Source organism: Nipponia nippon, unplaced genomic scaffold (assembly GCF_047370975.1).
Source record: "Nipponia nippon isolate SJK-2023a ecotype South Korea unplaced genomic scaffold, ASM4737097v1 scaffold_5, whole genome shotgun sequence".
Lineage (NCBI taxonomy): Eukaryota > Metazoa > Chordata > Aves > Pelecaniformes > Threskiornithidae > Nipponia > Nipponia nippon.
Window position 1 is genome coordinate 8,136,989 of NW_028262369.1, and position 27,131 is coordinate 8,164,119.

Here is a 27,131-nt window from a genome sequence, read left to right on the forward strand (position 1 = left end):
TCTAGCCTGACTGCTCCCTTCTCTGTGGCAGAATATCCTGGCACTGCACATTAATCCTTGCGGCAGTTAAATTCAGTTTGTTAACACCACTGTCTCTGTACTGGGACTCTACTTGCAAACCAAGACTGCACTGATCATGATTTTTCAAGCCCCGCGTAGGCTTCCCATCTTTCTAAGCCCATTTCATTTACACAGGCAAGTTCCTCATACTGGCTCATCAAATGTGAAAATAAAAGCAGCCTCTCTCACTCACAAAGGCCTCCAGAATTAGAACATGCTTCCCTTAATAGCTTTTAAGAGTCCAAAAAATTGTCTATTTTACTTTATCTTATTTTTTAAAATGTTTTAACATTTTATTCCTGACAAGTGAGAAGCATGTTGCTAGTGATGCCCAAGTAATATAGCAGCACCTGTTCCTTACTGCCTTTCATTCTGGATAGCTTACACTGACAGAGGGGCTTGGTTGCATTTGTCTTCAATGACAAACGTCTTTTAATGACAAATGTCTTTTAATGACCTCTTGCTGAAATTAACAGCACAACTCATGGTTACCTCAGTGGTCCAAGTTTTGCATCTGCTTAACTAAGCAAATTTCATAAACTCTAATTCATAGATATATTGTGGAAGACTTTATATATGGCCATATTTATTTTTTTTCAGTTGTTTCCTGAAGTAATGCATTGCCAGTGCCCCAAGACTAGACGTCTATATGTAGGTCATGAATTTTAGTAATTGTTTTCTTCTGACAGGACTAGATTCCCCTATGAATGACCTATACAATCAACTGCATGAAAGTGAGCTGCCTCAGACAGATTTAAGGCATACTCAACTTTGAACATGTGGCTGCTAACTAGCAGTACTACACCTACACTCAGACCACTGAGTTCAAGACCAGCTTTAATGAGAACCAGATCTCTTTAGTTTTTGTGCCTGCTTTAGCTTGTTGTTCAATTATAACAAAAGGATAAAACATATCTATAGTAATGGAGAAAATGTGTGGTATGTTTGTATTATCTTTTTTTTCCCCCTCATGCTGTTAGCAACAGAGTAGAAATTCTCTTGAGTTAAATTAGGCTTTTTTTAGTTCTTATAAAAGCATGAACACGATGAAATAATTCCATATCACTTGCACATCCAGCCACAGCTTACATCTCTAGCTATGTTTTTAAAAGTAATGGTTCATTCTCACTGTCTCTCTGTATGACTGATTTTTTTATTCACATGTAGCCAGATCCTAAAGCTAGGACAAAGTATGTTGTAGCTGTGCTTCAAAAAAAAAAAAAAAAAAAGGAAATAAGCTAGAGGGCTTGTGCTCTGAGTGTATCACCAGCCCTAATGGTGGCCATGGCTCCCTCCTGTTAGAGGCATACAGCCTGTCAGCTTTACTTACACACACCAGTAACTACCACAACTCTTCACAGCAGAGACACTGTATTTTAACAATATTCACACTCAAGAATAAGAAAACAAAACACTGCAAGCTAGACTTGTTGCTGATGGAAATCAGAGCAAGCCCTGTCAGAGTGATACAGGTTTAATCCATGGAAGGAACTTGCTCTAAGATTGCTAAGTGAAATTACTCTTTTCCGTGAAGAAGATGCACAAAGAAGATCGAGAAGGGCTAATAATAAAACTCACCGTTACTGATGTTTGAAACAGCTCTGCAACAATACATCTTGTCTTTAACTGTTATATCAACATTTTGCCCAAACAAATGCAGTAGCCATAAAATAAGGTCATTTGGCAGAGAACTGCTCCAGGTTAGCATATCAGCCAGTACAAAAAAAAAAAACCAAACACAACCAACCAAACCCCAAAACCAAACCCAACTAAAAAAAAAACCTAGCAAGTTCTGGATGCTCAGCGGACCCAGAGTTGGTTTGCATTTTTCACACTTCTGTGCGTGAACCAGTAAAAACTCTTCCTGCTGATATGTGAGATTATTGATAATATATTCTTTCAGGCCGTTCCTCAGCTGTGACCTATATAGCATTTGTGTCTCTTCAAGCGACATGAACTCTACATGAGGGAGTCTTTAGCAAAACATACACAGACAGCTTTCCTTGCTTTGAAAGTTAAGGCATTGAGGCCTTATTTTTACCATAGTAATACTATGAGGTCCATATTCCCTCTCTCCACTGAACAAAGTAACACCAATGACTAATGAAGTCTGTAGGACAACAAAAGGGATAAAATTAAATATGTTGCTCCTACGTCACTACACAAATGTTACATTACAGTACTCACAGTTGGTAACACTTCAGTATCTAAATAAAATCTTTACTGAATAGTTCATCATCACTAAAAGCTTTAGAAGAGTCACCCTGTAGGGGTGAAAGAAAGAGTGGGATGGTGAAGAAATGAAAGCCAGATACTTAATCATCATTATTGTTTCAAAGCAAGTCCTAAAGTATTTGAGAATCAGGCAGTGGGATTAAACTAAAAAATAAAAGGATTTAATAGTATTAGACTTAAAAAGTAGTACAGAGTAGTGTTCAAAAACTATACAAAACTATATCTGTGGGGTTTTTTTTCTCATACATATCCAAGCAGGCTCTGTGTCTCATCTGTTAGCCTATGTCTATCAAACATACTATTAGTTCAACAGACCCAGATTTTCAGTTTTCAAAATTAAAGGAGGAAAATTTCGATTTTATTTGAACAAATTTCACATACATTTCTCTGATTAAGTATTGAGTTAAAACATCAAAGCTTGTTTTTTTAGTTTATGAGTTTCCCCCCACCTCTTTGCAACAGTCACACTGTGAATAAGCAAGTTGCTTTGAGCTGTACTGGATATTAAAATTACTCACGATTTTTGCTCTGGGCCATCGACAGAAAGGTTAATCTCCTCAGGAAGAAATGTTCTACCTTTAGAAAGAGATTTGGACAGCCCATCAGCAACAGCAACTCACATGATACTGAAGTCAGTCACCAGATAAGAGACCTCACCTGCCTGCAGGTTTATGATTCTGGTTAAAGAAGGGAAAGGGCAACAAAAATTCCTTTCAGGAGGGGCACACCTTATTTTTAAAGTTTAGAGGGAGTCCTTCATGGGGGCCCTTCCACTGCAGAGCCGTGCAAGGCAGTGCTAACTGCTTGCCCTCACCGGTGAAATGAGCTCTGAGGCTGCATGAGACAAAATGGCCGTCATTCTGTGGCAGCTCAACCACATAATACAAAATGGCTGCCCTGTCTGTGGAGCCACTGCAGCGACCCTTCCCCTGACACCCACCTTCCTCTTGCAACACCTTTCAGGTATTTTTTTCCCTTCCTCACAAACTCTGTTACGTTCACCTTATTGTCTGCTGGGCTGTGTGGCGTAGAGGGCCGTGGGCTGCCAGCTAAGACCCTCAAAAAACTATGTTTTTCTAGGGATCGCCTCCAATGTCCCTGGCTCCAGTGGGAGGTAATGGAGCACTGGTGAGTCCGTCTCAGGAGGCCTTCATGAAAACGGGGGGATATTTGGATGCAGGGCAGTTAAACACGTGTCCTCCACCTGTCCTTCAATAAAAACTTCACTGCTCAGATCACCCCCAGTACAGCACCCAAGAAAGCCACATACACCGGCCCAAACCTGAACTCAGTACAATTTACAGGGCACAGCTCTGAAAATTAAATTGTCTGGCAGACATCTACTGACAGCTTCCAGAAATTGCATCATTCCTGACTGGTGAACAAGTCAAGTATGTACTAATATCCATCAAAATTATTTTAAAATTCAGAAGATATCTTTAAGAAGGTGTTGCAATTTGTCTGCATCTCTATACCAGGCCCACAAATCATATACTGTCCACAGCCCCACAGAGCAATACATACTGTTTTTTAGCGACAGACCAATAATTTACTGTTGAAGAGGAATACTGTGTTTGCTCTTAGACACACATAGATATTTCTGTAGTCTGCCTATCACTGTGTTAAAGAAAAACTTCCCCAAACTACAGAAAAAGTGAACATTCAGTGAGAGTGGTGGAAACAGGATTTACCCTGTTTAAAAATGAAACACCAAAATTTTTTAAGTGATGACCACAAATATCTGTACAGTTTTGATACATGGGATTTTTCTCTGTTTTGTACTGCTTTGTAGTCCTTTGTATGCTCTTTTGTCTCTGCCTTGCAGATAGAAGTGGAAATTCCTTACTGGTGTACTAAACATAATGTGAGACCTCATTTAGGTAATTAAAAACTAAAGCCTTTAAAGACAAAGATATTTAGTATAACTTTGTGGAAATCTGAAGTGAAACAAAAACATACAGTACAGGAAATGCTAATTGACATCTCTGATTTTCAAATTTGTGAGGCTTCTTCATTGCAAAACACAGCTTTTTAATTTTGTTGAGTGAAGCTCAATAAAATCAGATGTGTGACAGCATGTTCTTAGCCTGTCCCCTGAATTTTTTTGATTTGAAAAGCAAGGGAAGCAGCTGAACTCTTTTAACAGATTACATGCTATATACCACAGTGAAATAGTTCATCTTGTAGTGTATACTTTAAAAGAGGCCAGCTTTCTGATAATTCTTGGTTTTCTTTTTATCGATACAAAGAAATAAAGAAAGCAAAATCAGCTGAAGCAATTGATTAACAGGTCATGATGTTTCTCCGACCTCAGTGCAAATTGCAAGTCAGATGTTAGCCTCATAAGCCTGTCCTTTGCTTTGCTCCATGCAGGTATTGCCTCCTTTAAAAAGCAAAGGAGGGCAGCTGCAGACAGCTGTACTCTTCATATCCAGGAAGTCTGTACTGTTTCCAGCTGAACACCTGCTTGCTATGAAGAATTACCTAAAGTTTACGTGGAACCAATTTTCTGATTATAAAATCGAGCCTTCCTCAATTAGGTAATGCCACAATTTACATTGTGCAATCACATTTTAGCTCAGGCAGCCATAGTCACAGCAGAATAGATGTGCTGTGATTTGCTCTGTAATTACATTGTCAAATCCTATTTTTGTCTCAAGACCCTGCCTCACTTAGTGCCCAGGATGGACCTCCTCAGGATATGTCAAGGTTATGTAGCAATTGTGGCTGCTTGTAGCATCTCTCCTTCTATGCTACTGATACTGTGAAATTTCATAAAATCATGCCAGGAGCTGTTGTGACCATCTCCAGCCAGCCCAGGAAATTAAAAAATAGCTTAAAGCCATCATAGGCTATCTTCAGCTCTTCTGGGTTTATTTTCAGAAAAGCTGAGGACTTAACATGTATTGATATGAAGGAGACAATATGTACAGAAAAGCATCAATTTATAGCTAGCCAGCATTCCCCCTCATTTGCTTCTCAGGCTTCTCTCAGCTCATTTCTTAAAATGTTCTCTATAAAAAGAGTTTTGGGTCAAACTGTAAATTTTCAATCTGTCTTTGCTGTTAAGGAAAGCAAACATACCACTTCAGAACATGCGCACTCCCTCTCCCTTTCTCATTCTCCTGTCCCACTTCCTTTTTTTCTTTCCTGGTGAGATAACAGACCCAAAAGCCAAGGGAGCTCAGGCAGCATCCTCTTTGTTGCACATTTAATGTGTTACTGCTATGGATGCTTGTGTGTGGCTTCAGCAGCAGTTCAGGATTCATAAAACTGGGGGGCATGGAAATCTACCGTGCTGGAAGACATGATTGTAAAAATGGATAATCCATGTGTTAGCTCAGTTTAGCTGACAGAGGAGGCAGGCAGCAAAACCTCAGACCTCTTTATGGTATAGGAACAGATCAAAACTTAACCTCAAAATCATTTGTAGTGCAAAATTCACACATTTTAAAATGTATTAGCATATTGTAACCCAGTAAATATTAATAGTATAGGTGAGATCTTATCACCCACAGTTACTGCCTATGCCTGTGAATAGAAAAGGCATGGAGTTCTTTTACAAAATAGCATTCACCGTCATCATGAAACATGCTCCTTGGGAAATCTGCCAGTGCCTGATACTGCTGGCTTTCCAGATGGAAGGTAAAACTTGAAGTCAGCTATATTGGATGACCTTGAACTAAAACTGTGGAATTTGCTTCCACCTGTGATAGCTGTCTTGGGAGTGGTTATTTCTGCCATGCAGGTGATACTGAATGGCAATTTTTTAATGTATAGGGAATATAAGATATTAAATAGTAAGCTCTATTAGGTTGCTTTAAGCAATTACTGAAAAGAGTTTTACTTACCTCATTAAACTTGTTTTATCTGTAAAAATATTATAAATATAACATGCACAGTATTTGCTTAATGTCTGTGTAGTTCTTACATTGCTAAACTAACACTGAAAAAGCCAAATTCACCTCCGCATTGACTTAGAAGAATTAAAATCGGTCATTGTCTTTGTACACTCTCACTGCACACTATTAGATGACTCCCTCTTCTCCAGAGTGCGCATAATATCTGTATCATCCAAATTCTCCGTAGATCCATTCAGGTTTTTAGGCCATTTTACACTATTATGTTTGCTTACTTGTAATTCCAGGAACAATTACCTTTTATAAGTTTGCTGCAACTTGACTTTGCCCTGGTAATAAACTCATACTAGCAGTCCCACAGCTTCATTAGCTGTCCAGAATACATATTTAGTCCCCATTTTGTTTTTTTTTTTCTTGATTCCAATCAGGCTTACTTTTCCTTTACTTGCCTTTATCCTTTTCCCACTTTGCAAAAAACCCATGAATCTCTTGCTGCTGTGACACCGATGTACCCATTGCTAGTAGTAGTAGAGGTGGGACAGTCAGTAATGGTCATTCTATAGGGTATTGGACATAATGGTAGAACCTCAAATTTAGGGCACATTCATCATGGAGAAAAATTTATAGTCCATATTCCTTCTAAGGACAACGCATCAACAGAGGTCAGATGATAGGATTCTCACCTTTATGTCTTCTGCAGCATGCACGGCACATTGGTATTTTAAAGTACAAAAAGGTATGTCTGCTGATTGCCTGGCTTTATGCAACCACTGCAAAGTGAAGCAACAAAAACTGCAGAAGTGAGAGGTTAATTCCTTTGGTGATGATAACTTTCAAAAAACCAACTTAGAAACCCTATGTTTTAATTTAGAGTAAGTGCAGTAAATCTAGTAGACTCACACAAAGTGGGAACATGAAACAGTCTCTCATTACTGGCTAAACTCAAAAAGTAATTCTGTACTACAAAGCCTGCTTACATGGAGTGTTTCCATTCTGAAGTGAGAAAAGGCAGCAATGATTGCTGTCTTTGTATGAACGAAGTTAATTTCAAATTTTAATTACTTTTTCAACCAAATATTTTATGCCTGTTTCTAGTGACTCACTAATGTAGCATCAGCTGTGACTTCTCAGTGGCTTAATGCCATGTGTGGCAACAGTGACACACACTGAGCATCACCCTTGGCTAGTTTTGATTCTTTCTCTGCTACTTTTTGTCTTTGTACTGTATATTATCTATTTTCTCTCCTCTAAGGTTAATGGAATTCTCTTAGGACTGTTTACTTATATGTACAGCATCTAGTACTTTTCTCTGAGTTTGGCACCTAGCTGTTACTATAGTGCAAAGAAATAACACCAACAAAACCAGATTTTTTTTTCATGAATAGAGTTGTTGTTGTTGTCAGTGTTTTCTGATAAGATCTGTCTTTTCATGGAAAGGAGTAATAAATCTTCTTTTCTTCACAGTTCTTAACAATACAATATGACTTACTGTGAATTCCTTCCTTTTTTTTCCTGATTGTATCTTGCTCTAGGAACATAGGATGCACTTTGGGATGCTGTAGAGAAGAAGGCAGTTGCGTGATGATATATATTCTTCAATAAATATACATGTCAGGTTGTTGGCTTCGTAAGATAAGGTACCATTAGGGAAAATACCATGCCCAGCTTTATGAGGGATACCATGGCTGTCCCATTGATACAGCCTGGTGTGGCGCACACTCTTCTGCAAGATAGGATTAATTTGTGGCTGTGACTGTATGTCCCCATTCACCTTTCCCATCCCAAGCACATTGCAATGGTGTCTCACCTGCAAATACCCAGAGTCCTTCAGGAAATAGCCAGGAAAATGTAAGCTGGGAAATGGCACAACCTGGTTTCTGTAATCAAAGTTGTCAGATATTCAAAGCTTGAGGCTTCTGAGATTAGGGACAGCGTTTCTAGGGGACTGCCATGGATCTGGGAGCCTCAAGGATGTCAGCATGCCCACTGTAGAACTGGGAACTCCTGGAAGGTCCAGCTCTGATGAGGGTCTCCCAGCTCTTCAGATGGGAGCCTTGAAGCCTCAGGAACATGCGTTCAGGACTGAATTGCAAAGTTCCAGACTGTGTACTTTAAGCTGAAATTATAAATACAAATCAGCTCTCAAAGAGGAAAGAAAAATGCCTTTGTTCAGTTGGATCTCTCTGCAGAGCCATCTCCTTTGCCCTGTTTGATAGCAAACAATCAACCCCAGAGGAAAATAAGACATTACACTTTCAACTGTATGGCAGTAAAAATGCTACGTTAAAATGCTCAGAAAGGAAAACATTTTTTTAGTGGCATATAACGATAAACATACCATTAGCAAAGTATTTAATGAATTGTAGACTTAGTACCTGTAAGTCGAGATGTTTGTGTCTTAAAAAAGAAAAAAAAAAGTAGAAGGAGGAATTTTCATTATTATCTCTGTTGGACAGCTAGGAAAAGAATTACTTAATAGAAAATTTTCTTTAAGTAGCTTTTTCTACATTGAATATATGTTGTGGTTGTCACAAATTGCTGTTAATAGAAGAGGGACCAGCTCTGGGTATCTTTAATCTTTTGATTTAGTCATTTTTAGGTCAGTAATTTAGCACTGTACTTCCAATGTAACCTTTAATCCCAAACTGTTTTTGATTTCCCAGTTCTTAGCTACCTGTGGTCTGGTTTGCATGAGTGGATGGTAGAATGAATTGTCTCCCATGAGGCCACATATCCAAGATAATGTATTCATAATACATCATGCATATAGAATACTCACAGTTACTGTGGCCCACTCTTTTGCACAGTTGATCTTCCTATAGGCAAGGATGCTCTGTAATAATGTGTAACTCTTGACCTGTGGTATTTCAGTGGTCTCTCTCACTTGCCTTCTGCTATAAATAGGAGAGTATAGATCTGTGATGATTCAACAGTGAATTGAAAAGTCCTGAAATGGACTGACTGTCAATGTTTAATCTTATACGAGGTACCTTTATATTCTTTTCAGCTTTGATACTAAATAGTTGCTCTTGTAGTTTTAAAAATAAGAAAAGGTCAAATAAGGAAGTAAATTAAGAAGGAAATTTATCATTGATTCTGCTAGAGACAATACATAGGCAAACCTGGAGTTTCCTACTTCTGCTGCCTAATAACAAAAAATAAAACTACCAGACCAATTTAAATGAACCATGCACATAAGTTGTCCCTATGCTTTTACATGCAGTCTTCTGTATACTGCTGCAATGGGGTTAGATACTTCTGAATTTAAATCTAACTTCTCTATTGTTTTTAGACAAATTAGCTTAGTCAATTTTAGAGAACTACTCCCCGCCACAGTAGGGCACTTTCAGGAAAGCTCCTCTTGTTACTATTGAAGTTGACAGTAAAACTTCGTAACTGGCAAAGGAGATGGCCAAGCTCAAGAGAATTTAACAGTGTCAGTGAGAAGGAAATACAGACAGCTTCTTTAGGCACTGTTCTGAATTTCTGTGAAATATGCCTTACATATGACCCCCAGGGACTGAGATTTTCAAGTCCTGCTATCTTCAATTGTCTGAAATGACAGCTGAATTACATTACTTTGCAAGTTGCAGTCCAGCACTTCTATCCACTGTTCCTCCATCAGAGACCACTTTTAACAAGAAAAGATAGACACAGTTATTTTAATAGTTAATCATAGGACTTTTGATTTGTAACCTGACCTGCCAAGCAGGCTGGTCAGCAATCTGTTATCTTAATTGCCAGCTCTATGTCTTCCAGCCTGAGCAGCACCAGGTGCTGAGCTAAATAACAAGGTGATAAACACCACCATAATGACTCAGACAACGTGTGCTATATTCATTAAATGTTGCCTGTGATTTCACAGATTTATAATTAGAAGCTTTAAGAAACTAAGATGAGTTGACAGGGACAAAATGGAGTCAAGTGTAGAAGAGGGGCATACATAAACTTCCTGTTTTCTTCTATTCCCAGAATACTTTCAACATTCCAGATTCCCCACAACTTTGACAAGGCCTTAAACACCTGCAGTCCCCAAAGGCAGCCTCCACTGTTGCCCCTCCTCCCCACCTCAGTCCTTATTTTAACGAATCTGCAGCTTGACAACACATTACCATCTCTCTCTGTAGCAATTCTCTTATTTCTACACAGCTCTCTACTTCAGTCACCAAATTTCGCCATCACTACTGGCTGCTCTTGGCTGGTGTTCAGCATGTTCATTGGTGACACCACCAAGGAGATGATCGTCTTACCCCTATATTGAGACCTTCTCCAGATACATGTAATCATGTCAACTCGTGACTTAGCATGACATCTGGTTCTTAGGCCATCTCCTAGACTGGCACTATCAAGGTCTTCAGAAACTCTTACAAGCATTTTACTTCTGGGACAGGAATATATTAAAACAGAACTAAAAATAACCTAAGTGCCTGCAAACCCTTTTGGAAGAGAGGGAAGGGAACCAGCAAAACCACTCTACCTCCAGTTTTTAACTTCAAGCACTTTAATGCAATAACAGAAAACAAAAGAATCTCAGACCTCCTCTTATAGACATGCTAGAGGGAGCACAGATCTATTTCTAGCTTTGAAAGTCATTCAGCAAAGGCAGCAGCTCTCTAGACACACTGAACTGCTCTGCTCGTCCTGAAATCAATGAAAAAGATATTTGATGCTTATGTAGCCGTTATTAATAGTTCTTACTCCCAAATCTTACGCATTCGACAAACTTGTTGGCCAACTCTTTTTCTTTGGCTGATCATTAAGGTGAACGTTCAGCGATTTTCCTACTGCCTTTTACTATCATTTTTGCTTTTTTTCCATCCATGGCTCTAGCTGGTACCTAGGTCTTACACCAGGGAATTTGATTTTCTTCCTCAGCTGAAAAGAACACAGAAAAATTTAGCTGGTATGGAATAACTTCTATTGAAACAAAACAAAACACTGCTGTGTCCAGTACAGAATGTTTCTTTTTTAAGTCCTGCCTGCCATTATCTTCCACAGCCTCCAAGACCTGCCAGGGCACAGCTGAATGGGAGGTCGCCTCTCTGTTTCCTTGCCCTGCTCCCCCTCAGTCCAGATGGTGCATGGCAGCGGTGACTCATGCTGTCACCTCACTTGTGGATCGTATGGGAATGACAGTGCTCAGAGCTTTCTTCTCCTGGTAACTGGACCACAGAAACACGTATTGGGGCTGAGTCACTGTGCCAGATTACTGCAGACTCTTCCGACCCACTTATTTTCCTGTCACTTTGTGACATGTTTAGAAAATCTTTTGCTCATGCTGTTTATTCATTATGAGCTATTTTATCTTTTTTTTGGGCAAACAGAGAGTCTGCTTTTAGGTTTTGATGATACAGCTTGAAATCCCGAGAGAGAAAAGAATAATACATGCTTGTGTGGTATCTCCAAGCGTACAGAGGGTTTCTTGCAATAAGCCATCAAGAAACAGAAAAGCAGAATTGCAGACAGTGTGTCAGAAATACATGAAAGCACACTGAGAATTCAGCCCTAGTTCAATACTATTGCAATTACTCCAGGAATGGATTTGGGCTCTTAATAAGAGAAATGTTTTATGATACTCATAACTCATGTGTTTAAGATTGCTGGGCAGACATTTAAAGCTCAGCTTTGGGGGAAAAACTGACATATTGTAACTGCTGTTTGCTTTACTGATGTTTTTTCTACAACATCAAAAACAGTTTCACAGGGACTGGAAAGAATGTACTATCTATTCCGGCGAGTAGAGAGTTCAGCAAAGGTTGTTTGGATATTGCAAATTTTATGGAAATGTCTCAAGCATCTTTGCAGATAACTTAAACAGGCCTGGAGGGTGTCATCTCAGTACCCTATGCCATGCGGTATCTATAGGGAAAAAGCCATTGCCTTCTGCACAGACCAACAACCTGACTGTGCTGCTCTTCTTTGAGAAAAGCACCAGGTGCAAAGGGAGCATAACAGTGCTCTTAAATAAGCTCGACAATAGTCTAACTTCTCCTCTTGCCCGTCTTGCACTCTGGTACATTTGACTTATAACATAGGAGAGAAAGTGGTGCAGAATTAGGTTCAGCGTGTTTCTCCAGCTTCTCTGTAGAAGGTTAGAAGACCCAAAGGAGTTTTGTTTTCTCTACTTTGCAGATTCCTGCTCTCTTTTTACTTCCTAAAGAGGTCTGACAGTAATACAAATATGCTCTTAGTCAAACCCTGCTAACTATCCAGCTTTCAAATGAGAAATCCACTGGGATTTATTTTTTTTTCAGAAGCAGCATTAACTTCTTCTGGGCCTCCTGTAATTGCTTACATCCAAGAACCAGAGCATAAGGGGGAAAAGAGAGGAAGGTTCATAGTACCAGTACAGATTGAATGGCCTTCCAAGAGCTTTCTTTCCCAGGAGTTCCTCCTCTTCCATTTTCTTTAAGGGCAAGAAGGTGACTCTTGCCCAGGACAGCAATTGTAGCCTTACATTCAGTATTATTTGCTAGCAGATGTGTGATGTGCTTTATAGTTACAAGCAACTATACCTCCTGCTTTCATTAAGTCAGATTGATAAAGCCTTCACACGGCTTTTATGAATATGTCCCATAGCCCTCCTTTAGTCATCTAACCATATCTTTTTATTTTTTAATTTTTTCCTAATCAACACCATGGAGTAGATGAAACACAAAGCTGTTTGACACAGATGGGAAGAAGGACGTTCCATGTGCTTAAGGGGGTTGGTACAGATGGTGGTTTTAGTCTTTGTCCACCATCAAAACACACTAGTTTACAGAGCTGGGACTCCAGAGAGGTCATCTGGCTTATGACTTTTACAGCCCTTAAGTGCTTGGCCACGTATTTACTTCTCTCCTGTGAGTTACAAGGCAGGAACAAAGTTTAGGTGTCAGGAAAAAAGAGATGCTAAGACTATATATGGAGAGCGCTAGCTATATGCTCTGCAGTCAAGTGAAAAAAAGAGCCAAAACAACGGGAGGAAGTGCAACTACAGTTGCAGTAAGGCCAGTACCTTTGCCACAAATTGAGCATAGGGGCTGGCGGGACTACTGAACATCGAAGATCTTGCTCACTTGGAACATACTGACCACGATATTTTAAATTCCTGAAAATCCTGAGAGAGGAGCAGTGACATTAGCTTTTGGGAGTTCCTTGAGGATGGCAGGGAGCCAAACTGATACAGTGAAGTATTTTGATAGTGAAAAAAAAAAAAAAAAATCTCTCTATGTCATGAAGATCTCTTGTAGAAACTCACTGTTCTTTTCACTAGTTGAAGGTCTGGCCCCTAGATATCATTTGAATAGAGCAGTTCGATATTGAATGTTTCTCGCCAAGAAACTGTCATCTTTGTTAACCGTGGTCATTTTCCTCAAATATATCAACATTCATTATATTAATGTGACACCCAAACTGCATGAACATGGATAAGAAGCTGTGAGGCTTGCTCACATCCCAGCACATTTTGAATATTGATTCTCCTGAGGGGATAGTGTTTAAGATTGTTAATTGATAAAAGTAGTTTCAGTACCATTTAGCATGATGGATCTCAAGAGTGAAACAGGCTTTGCTTGTGATCAGCATGAATAATATGGGGAGCCCAAGTAAGAATAATCATCAGTATAAACGTCTCTGCCTCCAAGTGTCCTAAACACATACAGCAGCGAACCATAGACTAGCCCTGAGGCTAGCATGCTCGTCTTCGCAATAAAAGTAAGTTTTACAAGACAGATGTATGGTGGAAGAACAGATCCCCAGCAGAGGTGACGGGAAACGAGGTCAGCAATAAAGATTATTATCAGAGGTATTTCACTGTTGTATTTTGGGAAGAGAGAAGTAAAAAGGCAGCAGGAATAGCTGTCATAGCACAATGAAAGCAGTGGAACAGGCAAGATGGAGTTAACCAAAGTAGCAAATAATAACAGGATCAACATGTTTTAATAACATGAGCAAAGCAGCGGAAGGACAGCTCCCTGCAGAGACCTGCATTCCATGCAGAGGCAGCAGGGAGAATAAAAGCTCTTGGGTTGCGATTAAAATCTTATTTGTGCCAGAAACACCTACTTTTTCCACTCCCCACTTAATTCAGTAATTTGACTGCATTATCCTTTGTGCACTTGCTCCCACATACACACACACTCTAATCTCTTGGGTTTCCTCTCTCGAAATACCACTGTGACAACCCATGTTCTGCTAGCACTTCAGCTACCTTCAGGTGCTTAGGCAGCAGGCAATCCACCTTTCAGGCACAGGATTATGAAACAAGAACTCTGAGATCTGTGGGCAAGGATAGTGTTGGTGACATCCAAGTTGAAGAATATACAATTAATCACAAAGGCTGGTTTTTTGTATTCTTCAGGGCATGATTTCAAAATGGAAGCCCCTGATGCAGCCCTCAGAACCAACACCTGAGCCTTGGCTGCCAATATGGCTGAGATACTAAAATAAAATATTTGCCAGGAAGCTAATGCTGAAGTTTGCTAGCTTCCAGGGGAATAATTCAGTATAGCAGCTGTCAGGATAGGTATCAGTTTCAATAAGAGCTGAAAGTGCAGTATCTGCTAATGTTACAGATTTTTTTTTTAGCTGTCTTTTGTGTCTTAACATTAACGGACTTTCTGCACGCATCAAGGATTTGAAACACATCAACCATGGAAGACATTCACCCAAGGTGCAAGACTTCAAAACATTTAGAATTCTGACAGTTTCCAGATCTTTGGTATCAGGGCTAAGTTATTAGTAAGGGCACAAAGAAAGTTGGTAGTAGAATATAAACCTTGTCTTGGCTGTACCAAATAATGCCAAATAATTGGCTTCTGCTGCCCCTTCCCAGGCTCCCTGTTATTCTCACCCTTGCTCTTTTCCCTAGTGAAAACTGTTGCTGCATTATATGCAATATGGCACACCTGTCTTTTTCATGACTATTAAATATACAGATGCCCGTTCCAGCATGTTCAGTCACTTTCAAGAAAGCAAAAGGCACCTGAAATATGACCTACACACAGATTAGATCCCAGTAAGACAAGTAATCAAGGGCTCAACAGGCATTTAGTATTAAATACCATTTGCTATCTGTTAAAATTGGTGAATGAACAGTATTGGTATTCCAAGGTTAAACCTCTGCATTTCAAGCTGATGCACAGGTCCCAGGCAAGGGATGGTATCGTGTATTCAGATGAGATCTGGCTGATCCCGTCAACACAGGATGGGGTTTGCATGTCTCTGACCATGCTTTTTCTGTTTCTGCAGGATGGATGACATCCAGCTGTGCAAAGATATTATGAACCTTAAGAGCGAGCTGCAGAATTTGGTAGCAATCCCAGGTAATGGCTATCTCCAACCTGATATGAGGATAACGCTTGGGTGATGCACAGGTGGGGATGGTGTCGGGAACACACCTCTGCCCCTAACAATCAGAAATCTCCCCCAGGGTTGAGTTTCATCTCTCTTTCCTCTAGTCCTTATTTTTTCTTCCCATCTTTAATCTCCTGGTCTCTAAATTTATTTCCATGCTGTATTTCACTGCTCCCTTGGCACCAACCCTGCAAATATCACTCAAACAAGGTGCACATTCCTTAGTTCTTACACTCCCTTGGCAATCTCAAGGGAACCACGTGGCACAGAGATTGTCAGGTAGAAAAGACGGAGTGCTGACATACCCAAGACAAAAAGGAGAAAGGATGGTTTATAACCATCACTGTGAACATGATTGTTTTTTTTCCTAGATATACGAATTCATTGTCACACCTGTAGTTAAATCTGCCTTCTGGAAGAAAGTAAAATGGGTTTCTACAAAAAGCAAGAGGCAAAAGTCTGCTTTGTGTTTTGCCTTAATTCTTTGCAAATTCACTGCTCTAAGGAGGGACAGAGTTGTAGGCAGTTTTGCAGTCCTTAACTCCAAACTCCAGCTGAAATCAATGAGGAATTTTGCTTTGCTACAGCTTTGCTGTTTTAGATCATCCACAAGAACCCTACTCTGTTCAAGAAAAAAAGTACAGACAGATCCTGCAAAACACTCAGCAACCGCAGTGGGCCATTTACACTAGATATTACTGCATGGCCTCTATGACTCTTCAGAAATAATTTGCTGCTGCCTAACTATTAAGGACAAGTTTTGACTCTCTTTTGGTTATCCTCATTTTTCCCCCCACATTTTATTGTACAAGTTTAAAGGACAACTTCCTCCCCAGAAAGGAGAGAGAAGGTCACTCATAAAATAGGAAGCAGGGGTCTACTCTGAGGCCACATGTCCTTAGTTGTATAAGAACTTTTCCGCTTGTCGTTGGCACCCAACAAAAATGGATTCATAACCTTTCTTACTTTTTCTTTATACTTCCTCGTTGCTTATAGGTCACATTTTAAATTTCTGACAACACTGTTGGTACATTATTGGTTTAAATGGTATTGGAAAGGATTAGGAATCCTATGAATGATTGCCCTTACCTCACCTCTTCTAGCCTGCAGCTTTCCTACCCTTACTTTTAACATAGAGTTGATTGGTTTTTTTTTTCCCCAGTGTGCTTTTTTGTTTGTTTTTAAACCTTTTAGAAACTATTTTCTAGTCACAAAGTCTTAAGCAGAGATCCACAGACAGCAGTTTCTCCTCAGCACTTTGCAAATCTCAGCAAACTTAAGAATACCTTATCACTCTCTACAACTACCTGAAAGGAGGTTGTAGTGAGGTGGGGGTCGGTCTCTTCTCCCAAGTAACAAGCGATAGGACGAGAGGAAACGGCCTCAAGCTGCACCCAGGGAGGTTTAGGTTGGATATTAGGAAAAATTTCTTCACTGAGAGAGAGTGGTTAGGCATTGGAACAGACTGCGCAGGGAGGTGGTGCAATCACAGTCCCTGGAAGCATTCAAAAAGCATCTGGTTGTGGTGCTTAGGGCCATAGTTTAGACGTGGACCTGACAGTTAGGTTAACGGTTGGCCTTGATGATCTCAGAGGTCTTTTCCAACCTTAATGATTCTATGATTCTATAAGTATGTACAGTTCCAGCAGCACCACCTTTTGGCAGACTCACAGGAAGAATACTTTTGTATTAACAAAGACAAAGAAGCTGCTGGCATTCACACAGAACTAAGCGCTGACACAGCATGTGCCTAACCTAGAAAAACACTTTCCAGAAATGGGTTCATTCATAACATCTTTATCATAATTTTCCTGTTAGTATACAGATTTGCATGTAGAGACCTGCTCTTTGGTTCTGGTAGACGCTGTTTATCCAATTTCAGTAGACATGGGATCAGTCTTTTAGTACACAGACTATGCAGTACTTTGCCACAATTCAGGATGCATGTATTTGGCAGGCAGTTTCCTGAAGGATATTATGGGAGAGCACATCTCAGTCTGGGAAGAGGGTAGATTGAAAGGAAGTAGAAAGTAGCTTCTATCTTCAGTAGTGAGAGGAGGAGATCCCTTGCTCCATAGACATAAGAGGCAAAGCAAGAAAAAGCAGTTATTTCTAAGCATTCTCTTTTTTTCTCTACTACAAAGTCAGCATTAATCACAGGAATTCTCCATAAGTAACACCACAGAGGTCTTGAAATCTTCATAGCAGTCAATAACCACCTTCCTTTATCATTTCTAAAAGATAAAACACAGAAAATACATCCCAGACAAAGCAGCCTTATGTTAGAAATTATTTCCTCTGCTACTGGCAGACCATAATTTAGAATTCTCAAAGGAGTATGACTTTGAGATTGAGACTTACAGAATTTCATTGTCTTGAAAATATATTCAAGGTGTTTTTATCTCACTTACTAAGGAATAGATTTATTGCAGAAATTTCCAGCAGTAAGCATCCTGAAGCCTATGATCCAAAATTAAGCTCTATTAAACAATTATTTTCAAATATGATTTATTTAGCTGTTTAAAATATCTTACAAGTTCAATCAGCAGACATAACAGCTCAGATGCATCAGACTGCAGGCAGCTTGCCCTTCTTCCCACAGCTCTTTTGTACTTAATTTTATGGTTCTCTAAATGCAGTTCTAGTGCTCAAAACCAAAATCCTTGATTTAATGTAAAGTGTTTTCTCAGCTAATCAAAATTTCCAGCTTCTTGAGGAAATATGTGGGCTGGGATTTGCCTCTGGCTTTCTCATCTCTGCTCCACTTGCTAGGTTTGAAGATTTCTGTCTTAACTACATTTGCTTTATAACCTTAAACTACAGCTCTGTAATCCCCAACATTCACGAATTTTAGTTTGTGACAGGCACATCTTTCATGTCACAAAAATCATTGTTTATAGACAACCTAGTCATTACAGACTGGCTAATTAACAAGGACATATATTAATTACTCAGATTTTTGAAGCACAGGGAAAATAAACACTTCCATGTATTTTTCCACATTTTACAATTGATGCTATTTGTGTGGATTTCACCTTACCAGAGTAGATAAAAAAGTGTTGTAGTCAACAGCCAAAGTTGTCATGAAACACAGAAATGGTTCCTTTTGGTGTGGTCTCATTTCCCCTGAGGTCAAAGGGAGTTTGTACCATGGATTTTAATGAAGCATCCTGGACTGTTTTCTTACCAAAGCTCTTTAAAAAATTCAAAGCAGTGTCTTGCAGGGTAATTTAATATTAAAAGTAGGCTTGGCAAGCCCCACAGTCTCCAGACTATTAAGCTGATCAGACACAACAGCAGCAAGTGGAAGAGAGAAAAGAGGCAGTGACCAGAACTTGCTGGAGTTTTGGTGACTCAGGTCTGAGGAGCCATTGACTTCAATCAACATTTCATTCTTAGACAGCTGCAATGTCTACCTCCCTGCTCCACGCCCTAGAATCCAAAGTAATAGTCTCTTTTCTCTGTTTTGACCAGAAAAAGAAAAAACAAAGATGGAGAAACAAAGAGAGGATGAACTGATTCAGAAGATCCATAGACTGGTACAAAAACGAGATTTTCTTGTAGATGATGCAGAGGTGGAGAGATTACGGTAAGAACTAAAAGCAACTGAACTTATTTGTGAGATTTCACAAGTCTAATACTACAGTGGAGTGACAAAATTTACATCGACATTGATGGGAGAAAATTGGTCCTTTAAAACAACTTACAAGTTAAAAGGCTCCTCCCAGTTCCATAGGAAAAACATTAGAACTAAGTTACTGCATTTCTGTGGCTCTTTATCCCATTAGTGCTTCAGTCATCTGATGACTGCAGTGGGGTTTGGTCTCTTACTTTCCTACCAGAAAGTGTCTGGGCATTTACCATTAATAAGAGAAGGATTTTTGCTGCTACCAGAGGATCCTCTTAGCTTGAGAAGCAGACATGAAATGGAATTCTACAAGGGGCATATTTGTAGACATCTAAAATATGTTTTTTTCTTTTTTTTTTTTAAACAAATTATTAATGTGGTTGGGGTTTATTATTGCTATTCTTACCCTGCCACAGCAAAAAAAAAAACCCAAACCCTGAGAATGCAATCACTTAACACAGGTTTACCTAACCTAAAGCATAAGCGAGTTCAGAATGGTTTCATCTCAGTACCTTAGCCCAAAGTTGCTGAGAAACCTGTGGTCTTCCTCAAAAGTTCTTTTCCAGCTGTTGCACTGAGATCCCAACACTCTACAAAATAGTCAGAGTTTTGCTATTACTTCCCGTCTCTTTCAACGGTAAAGATTCAAGGCTCATCAGTCCATTTATCCTAAATGACAATATCTCTTCCAACACTTTTAAATTCTAAGCAAGCAAAGGACAGGAGAGAAGAAAGCTTGCCAGAGTCCTGCAGCTGATCAAAGAGAGCTGGCCAAAGTCAGCAGCTGACAAGAAGCCTGAGCTAGTAATGTCAACCAGAGCTCTCAACTGCTAGCGCAATGTGCAAATCGCAAAAACCTCAGCAGCAGCCAGACAATGGAGAAGCCTAATTGTGGGCTACTGAAAATGTGCTGCTATGCGCTATGCAGATGTGCATACATTAGTGTCAGTTCACATTTGCATTAAAACCTGAGGCTTTTCTTTAAAACTCTTGATAATAAAATCTGCTTTTCCTCAAAACTGAGATATTCAATCAGTGCACTCATTGTTAATGTTTAAGTAACAAAATAGCAATGAAACTAACACAGAAACATTGTTAATAGATACAATCAAGGTTAGCCTCACAATCTTTATTTTGGGCCTAATGCTGTCATCTTCAGGCAAAGAGAAATATACTTGGTTTTGGTAAACACTAACAGCAGAAGACCATCAGATCCAGTCTTTTGTCTAAGCGGGCCTTTAAAAATAAGGAGTACAATCACAACAATATGTATCCTCTGCTTTACTTTGTAAAGGAAGCATCGTGAAACACTTGTGAGAACAACTTAAAACAGAGGATACATTATGGTTTAAATCTGCTGACTAGGGAATATAATGAATCCAACACTATCAGAGACAAGTAAAGAACCTTGGGGAAAATTCTGTCTCTGATTTCTACAAGAAGTTTGTTACTGTTTTCATTTAGGCAAATATTTTGCTCTTCAATAAGCAGCAAAAATTAAGTGTTTTTAAAAAGCACAAAGTAGTGAATTGTTTACTAGTTATTTGATCCTAGCTACTCTAGCTTTTACTGCCCCATTTACAAAGAAAATGGTGTCATTTCTGTAACAGGTTTATTTTCCTTTTTTTCCACCAGAGAGAAAGAAGAAGACAAAGAGATGGCTGAATTCCTTCGCACCAAGTTAAAACCCTTAGACAAAGCAACACAGTCTCCTACCAGTGAGTTCTTAAACATAAAGAAAAGCAAGAACAATAGGAAAAACTCCAAAGACAACTGGATAAAAGAGCATTTTCAAAGGCCATGCTGGGCCAGCCTCTGCCAAAAGCTAGGTTAGATCACCCTGAAACAACATAGTGTGTCAGCAATTGCTGGCCACTTGGATTCAGTTTTAAGGGGTAATTGGGCATCTGAATTCTAAGTCATCTATGGCCACTTTAAAATTGCTTTGTATGTTTTAAATATGCAAAGTATATTTGAATACACATTGCCACAGCCTACTTTCGTAAGCAACTAGATTTATTTTTGCCAATTATTTTCCCATCTGGTTCTGCAAAAATAACTGGAAAAAAAACCCCCTTAAGATATATGCTAGGATATCTGAAGCAAAGTTCGCCTGTTTTACTGCAGGCAAGATGGAAACTAGAGAAAAGACTGCAAACTTCCACAGCTGCCCCAAATTTCTTACATCTTACCAGCATAAATACACTTTTCCAGCACCTCAACCCAAATCACTTACAGACAGAACTGCAAACACACTAATTTCTCAGAAACTAAGCAGATTACATGATCCCTTGGAAGCTTTTAGCTGAAACTTTCAAATAAAACAGTCACAGCATAAGCTCTGAAAGATAACAGATTGATTTTAAACACAATGTTAAAGATAAAAAGAGTTTTTTCTGAAAAATTAAAATGTGCCTTTATCTTGCTCTCCTAATTACAACATCTAAGTTGATGAGAGAATAAACTCCAGCAATATTTTTGTTCTTTATCTCCTTAGTTGCTGGGGTTTAAACACAGTAAGGTGACTTTCTGTGGAAGGACTTGTTATCTGACCCTATGGCTGTGAACAGGGACACCTGGATTGAACAAGATGCAAGAAGTTTACCCTCCCATTGAGAGAGCTGGATTCTTTAGCCTCTCTTAACTCCCTCCCCTGAAGAGATAAGGCTTCCCAAGCAATTTGAATCTACATACCAGCTTGGATACTACCAAAGTGTTAGATGTATTGTTCAAACAAGAGTTAAAAAAAAATCGTGGGGCAAAGGGGGGGGGCCAGGAAAGGCTTGCATTCTTTAACCCAGAAGTAGGAAGAAATCATTTGACCAGCTCTTGGTTGTAACGATGTCCTGTTTTGAACATTGCAGGCAGCCCAGCAGAAAAGAAGGCAGAACCTCCTCCAAGCAAGCCCACCATTGCCAAAGCAGGATTGGCTATTATTAAGGATTGTTGCGGGGCCACACAATGCAGCATCATGTAGCTCTGGGCTCTCTACCATATTTGTCTTTTCAAATGTTTTCAGTGAATGAAACTGTAGGGTGAGGGGAACTAACAGCATCCTGCTAACAGAATCAAGAGCAACTGGTACAACAGTAATATATGGAATGTACAATGGCAGGTTCTTCACTGTTGCATGGATCACTCAACACGCATGCCTAAAAACAAAAGAAATCTATATAGTGGCTGTCCAGTGACCAGAAAAGATCTGTAGTAGAGCCAACAAAAACACCCCAGTGGTAAAAGTGAATAAAGAGAGGGTATGTTTCATCCAGTAAGGTGTAAAACAGCAATTTTAATAGGCCATCACTTTGTAAGAATTTGTTGTGCACTTTTCCCCCTTGACAAACAGCACTCAAATTGCTGAAATATTCCGTTCTGGCTGCTTCTCAAAACAAAAGCCACAGGTAGCAATGCTGTATATAGCACAACTGATAAGTGAAACAACTTTATGATAACTGATGTTGCATACAAAATACTTATCAAAACTAGTGTGATGTTCAACTACTTTGCTGTGGAGTTTCACTTCCAATTCTTCCTAAAGAATGAGGATCAGTGACAGGGATGCTGCAAGTAGAGGTAGATTTTTATATCCCGTATGATTTCTGAATTACTCAAGTCAAATGAATGTTGCTTGCACCAGGGAAAATAAATCTCTGGTAAAGCTTTAGCAAGCACAGCTACAGTAATCTGCAAATAGATGATGCAGTCCAAAGCTGTGTCATTTCTCTTTTAGATCTCCACCTCACATGGAGTCAGAGAAATATTCAGCAAGAGAGTTTTGTCCACTATTAGAAGTTACATGCAGTATGAGATTACATATCACTGGTAGGTTGCTGGGAGGAGAGCAGAAGACAAACAAAATTTAACTAGTATTTAAACAATGCTTAAAACAACTATTAATTGCATATTTCATGACCATAAGAAATATAAGCTGTCAAGCACAGGAAGGCACTAGCCACCCAAGACAAATTGACCACAAGACAAGTATACAAATACAGAAATAAATGTTTGTGGTAGGAAGATCACATTCTACACAAAATGGGTTTAAAATTAAGGGAAATACAGACAGACTTATCTGTGTTTCACCATTAAATGTGTTTCTGGTCTCTATGCAGATTAAGCCTTGTGGAATCTAATATCTTTATATTAGCTGTCAGTAGCTGGTTTGTCTGTGTGATGGTATTCCATATAAATGTACTGTGATAGGTGTAAATAGTAAAATAAACGTACATGGATCTAATGTGAAAATCTCAGGCTTAGAAATAACAAACAGATAGCAAAAAGTTCCTAAAATAAAAAGTTTTTCAAGAGGAACTTCCATTTTGTGAAGCCAGCGAAGTGAAGTGTACACTTTTATATAAAGGAACCACAGTTATAGGAAAGGAGAAAAAAATTTAACAGCAGTTACCCAAAAAGGATAAACAGTAATATTTTTTAGAGAGAGAAAGTATCTTAAGGTTCAAAGAGAAAGACACCATCTAAAGTAACTCGGACTATTCTTATACAAATAAAACCTAATCCTAGCATCGGACTGATTCGATGAAGAATACTTGCATATCCAGAATCATTTGTTTCAATATTGCACACTCACTTGAGACAAAGAACCTACATCACCAAGTTCCTTAAGGTTTAAGGATCAAGGAGGAAAACACACAAAAGGTTTCCACTAAGACATGAAGCACTTTAATTACTTTGACCAAAGACGCAGGAAAGAGGACAAAACATACCCAAAGGCTGAATAGTCGTATATAGTTATTACATCCTTGCTGATACATAAATCACCACACTAAGCTCTGTAGCTGTTAGTATCTACTGTATCTGGTATGGGTTGGACTCTGTGTAGCACCTGTGTATGTTAACAGAGTTACGGGGGAAACTGCTTTTCAGGGAGAATACACACTGGAGGGGAAGAAATACCCACTGGCTTCTGTAGAATTCAACAGCCTCTTGAATTTGCCGGTACCCAATTAGGACATCAGGAGGTATCAGTATCTTAAGACAAGAGGCAGACGTTCAGTGCCATTAACAAAGGCAAATGGAAGTTAGGAAAAAACCAGTCGTGAGGCACCAAACAAAGCCTTAGGAGGATCAACCATTAAAACCAAGTATTGTGAACGCTGGTTAAGTAAAGGGTCCTGAAGAAGGATTTTGCACACAGTTTTTATACGGCAAGAGGCGACTTACGCACATTACTGTTTAAACCAGGCTGTGCTGATGATTGGGGTGATCCTTGCATGCTGCAGAGTCTCTAGTCCCTTGGGAAGAAAAGTGAAATTGGTAGAATGTAGGTTTGTATGAAAAAAATTCATTAACAGGAAACGGAGCTAGACATTTACTGGGATGCGACACTCATGACTAGGCTACAGAGCCCCCTCCCGTAATTAAAATGAAGAAGAGAAAACACAGCAAGCATGAATATGTAATACTCCTATACCGTTAGCCCTGGTAGCCAGTGCCCAAAAGGGACTTGAACTACAGCAGTATTAAGGAGAGTGAACTTCATTTTCAGAAGTTCTAGCCTGGCTCACCTGAAAGGTTTTCTTTGTGCAAGATTGTTTTGGCTTTAATTAGCAGATGCTTCAGTTCTGGTTTTATTTCAGGGTAGGGTCTAGAGCACAAGTCTTATGAGGAGCAGCTGAGGGAGCTGGGGTTGTTTAGCCTGGAGAAGAGGAGGCTGAGGGGAGACCTTATTGCTCTCTACAGCTGCCTGAAAGGGGGTTGCAGTGAGGTGGGGGTCGGTCTCTTCTCCCAAGTAACAAGCGATAGGACGAGAGGAAACGGCCTCAAGCTGCGCCAGGGGAAGTTTAGGTTGGATATTAGGAAAAACTTCTTCACCAAAAGGGTGGTCAAGCATTGGAACAGGCTGCCCAGGGAAGTGGTTGAGTCTCCATCCCTGGAGGTATTTAAAAGACGGGTAGACATGGTGCTCGAGGACATGGTTTAGTGGTGGACTTGGCAGTGCTGGGTTAACGGTTGGACTCAATGATCTTAAGCATCTTTTCCAACCTTGACGATTCTATGATTCTATGGTTCAGGTGGGTTTGATTGGCTTGCCTGCAGTGCACCAGTGGTTCCTTTAGAAGGGGGTCAGCGATGCTGCTCAGCAATAAAGTCCTGGATTTTTTTGGACTGTGAGGTCAGATTCTCACTTATGTTCAACGCTGGCTTACAGCATTGTCCATCTAGAACACAGCAGAGCCCTAATGGTTTATTTCAAACATAATGGTTGTAATTAAGCAAATTAAACTTAGGAAGGAATGAAGTGTGCAAAAATCTTGGTCCTTGTTTTTAAAAAAAATAAATAAAAAAAAAAATCAGACTGAACCACTGAGTATTCCCAAGTACAACGAGGGGCTTTGTAACTTCCCGGATCCTAGGAACATAGCACATGCAATCCCCATATGTAAAATCAGCAGAAAATATCAGACGAGTATCTTTAGGTGACTGAGTAACTGGCATCACTGCAGAGCTGATTTTCAGGTATCTGTTACTGTCTGCAAAGAAGGACATTGGTTGACTGAAGCACCCAAAATCTCTTCTGGAAATCCTGGCTGTTAATCACCTCAGCAAGGCAGCAAGGCATCAGAAAAAGAAAATTTAAGGTGGATTTGACACATTATTTCATGTATGAACTGGTAAACATGGCTATATTCAGGAAAGGATCTTGGTCTACTAAGAAAAACAAAGTGCTGAAGCGCTATTTGTACTAATCACCAATTCTACCAGCAAATGCTTCTCTTGTACCTTCCCCTAGGCCTACTGAATCTCTTCAGCAAAGTTAAACGTATTTCAAAATAAACTAAGCTGCTGTGTTGTACTAAGCATATGTTTCTTGCTGTTACTGAAGGAAATAAGTGGTTGTGGAGTAGAGTGGGACACACTTACTGTGCTGCTATACTTTTCAAAAAGAATAGGATTATTATACTGCAAGAAGGGACTAATTTGATAAATTAGTGATGCTACTGAAATAAAGGATTTTATCTCACTGAAAAAAACACACAGTTTCTCCAGTGACACGCCGCAAACAAAAAACACCAAAAAAGCCAATCTCACTGTGCTCCCAGATGACTTTGAAACCTCACTACAGCCCAGAGCACTGCACAGATTAGAAGACAGTTCCCAGCCCTACATGGAGATGATAAAGGTCCCAACATATTTGAGCATCAAAACCATTGCCAAGCCAGAAGGGCTTAACAGCGATTAAGAAAGAAAAGTCAGCCCTGCCTGGTCTGCTCACCAGAGTGGTTTTACAGATGCTACCTGAAGCATAGGGCTCTGGAGATCTCGGGGACCAGAGACTACGCGACCAGACACAGGGAATGAGATGGAATGCAGTGCATCTAGGGGCAGATCTCATTGCCCCAGCCTTCCTCCTGTGGGAAGCAAAGACAATGAAATCAAAATTTGTATTAACAAAATCTCAAGAGTTGAGAGTCAGCTAAGGAACAGCTAACAGCAATGGTATATCCTCTGAACAAGAGGTGCGAAAGGCAGGTTTCTCTACTCCCCCATCTCCCAGAATGAAATAATTCAGCTCAACAGAAAGCTTTAAACATAACCCTGCAGCCAACGGAGGAATCCCAAGTCAAAAATCAGCAACACAGAGGAGAGAGAGTGCCTCATCCAGACTTTCTCCGCCTAATTGTACCCTGGTGACAAGTTACCGATGTCTTGTTAACCAAGACATGGTTAACAAGAGTTAACAAGTGCTTTCATAAGTGCAATCCCTCCACCCTCCAGAAAGAATACTACGTTACCTAAAAACCAATATTAAGTTGCATTTGACTGCAGGCTGAAACGTGGGGCTGCAAAAGGTAAGGAGGGCTTGCTTTCATCTTTGTGACTGGTGACCCTAAGTTCGTGTACGATTCAGGCTTTGTCACACTTTGTCTTCTACACAGGCGTAAGAGCGTGTCTTCATTCACAACTAAGCAGATGGTTAAGGAGAAGTTTTCCTAATATTCTGTTCAGCTTGATCTCAAACCGTGCCACTTGGAGCTAAAACATTTACAGCA

At 39.7% G+C, this 27,131-nt stretch overlaps 1 protein-coding gene across 1 annotated transcript in view; it reads left to right on the plus strand.

Moving 5' to 3' along the window:
* BMERB1 (bMERB domain containing 1) overlaps positions 1–25,937 on the plus strand; it is a 54,824-nt gene extending 28,887 nt beyond the window's left edge. The window contains exons 3-6 of the mRNA XM_087731523.1: positions 15,387–15,460; positions 18,966–19,080; positions 20,755–20,837; positions 21,984–25,937. Coding sequence (XP_087587649.1) covers positions 15,387–15,460; positions 18,966–19,080; positions 20,755–20,837; positions 21,984–22,096 — 385 coding nt within the window. The 3' untranslated portion in view covers positions 22,097–25,937. The remainder of the gene's footprint in view (positions 1–15,386; positions 15,461–18,965; positions 19,081–20,754; positions 20,838–21,983) is intronic.
* Positions 25,938–27,131: the final 1,194 nt, after the last annotated feature.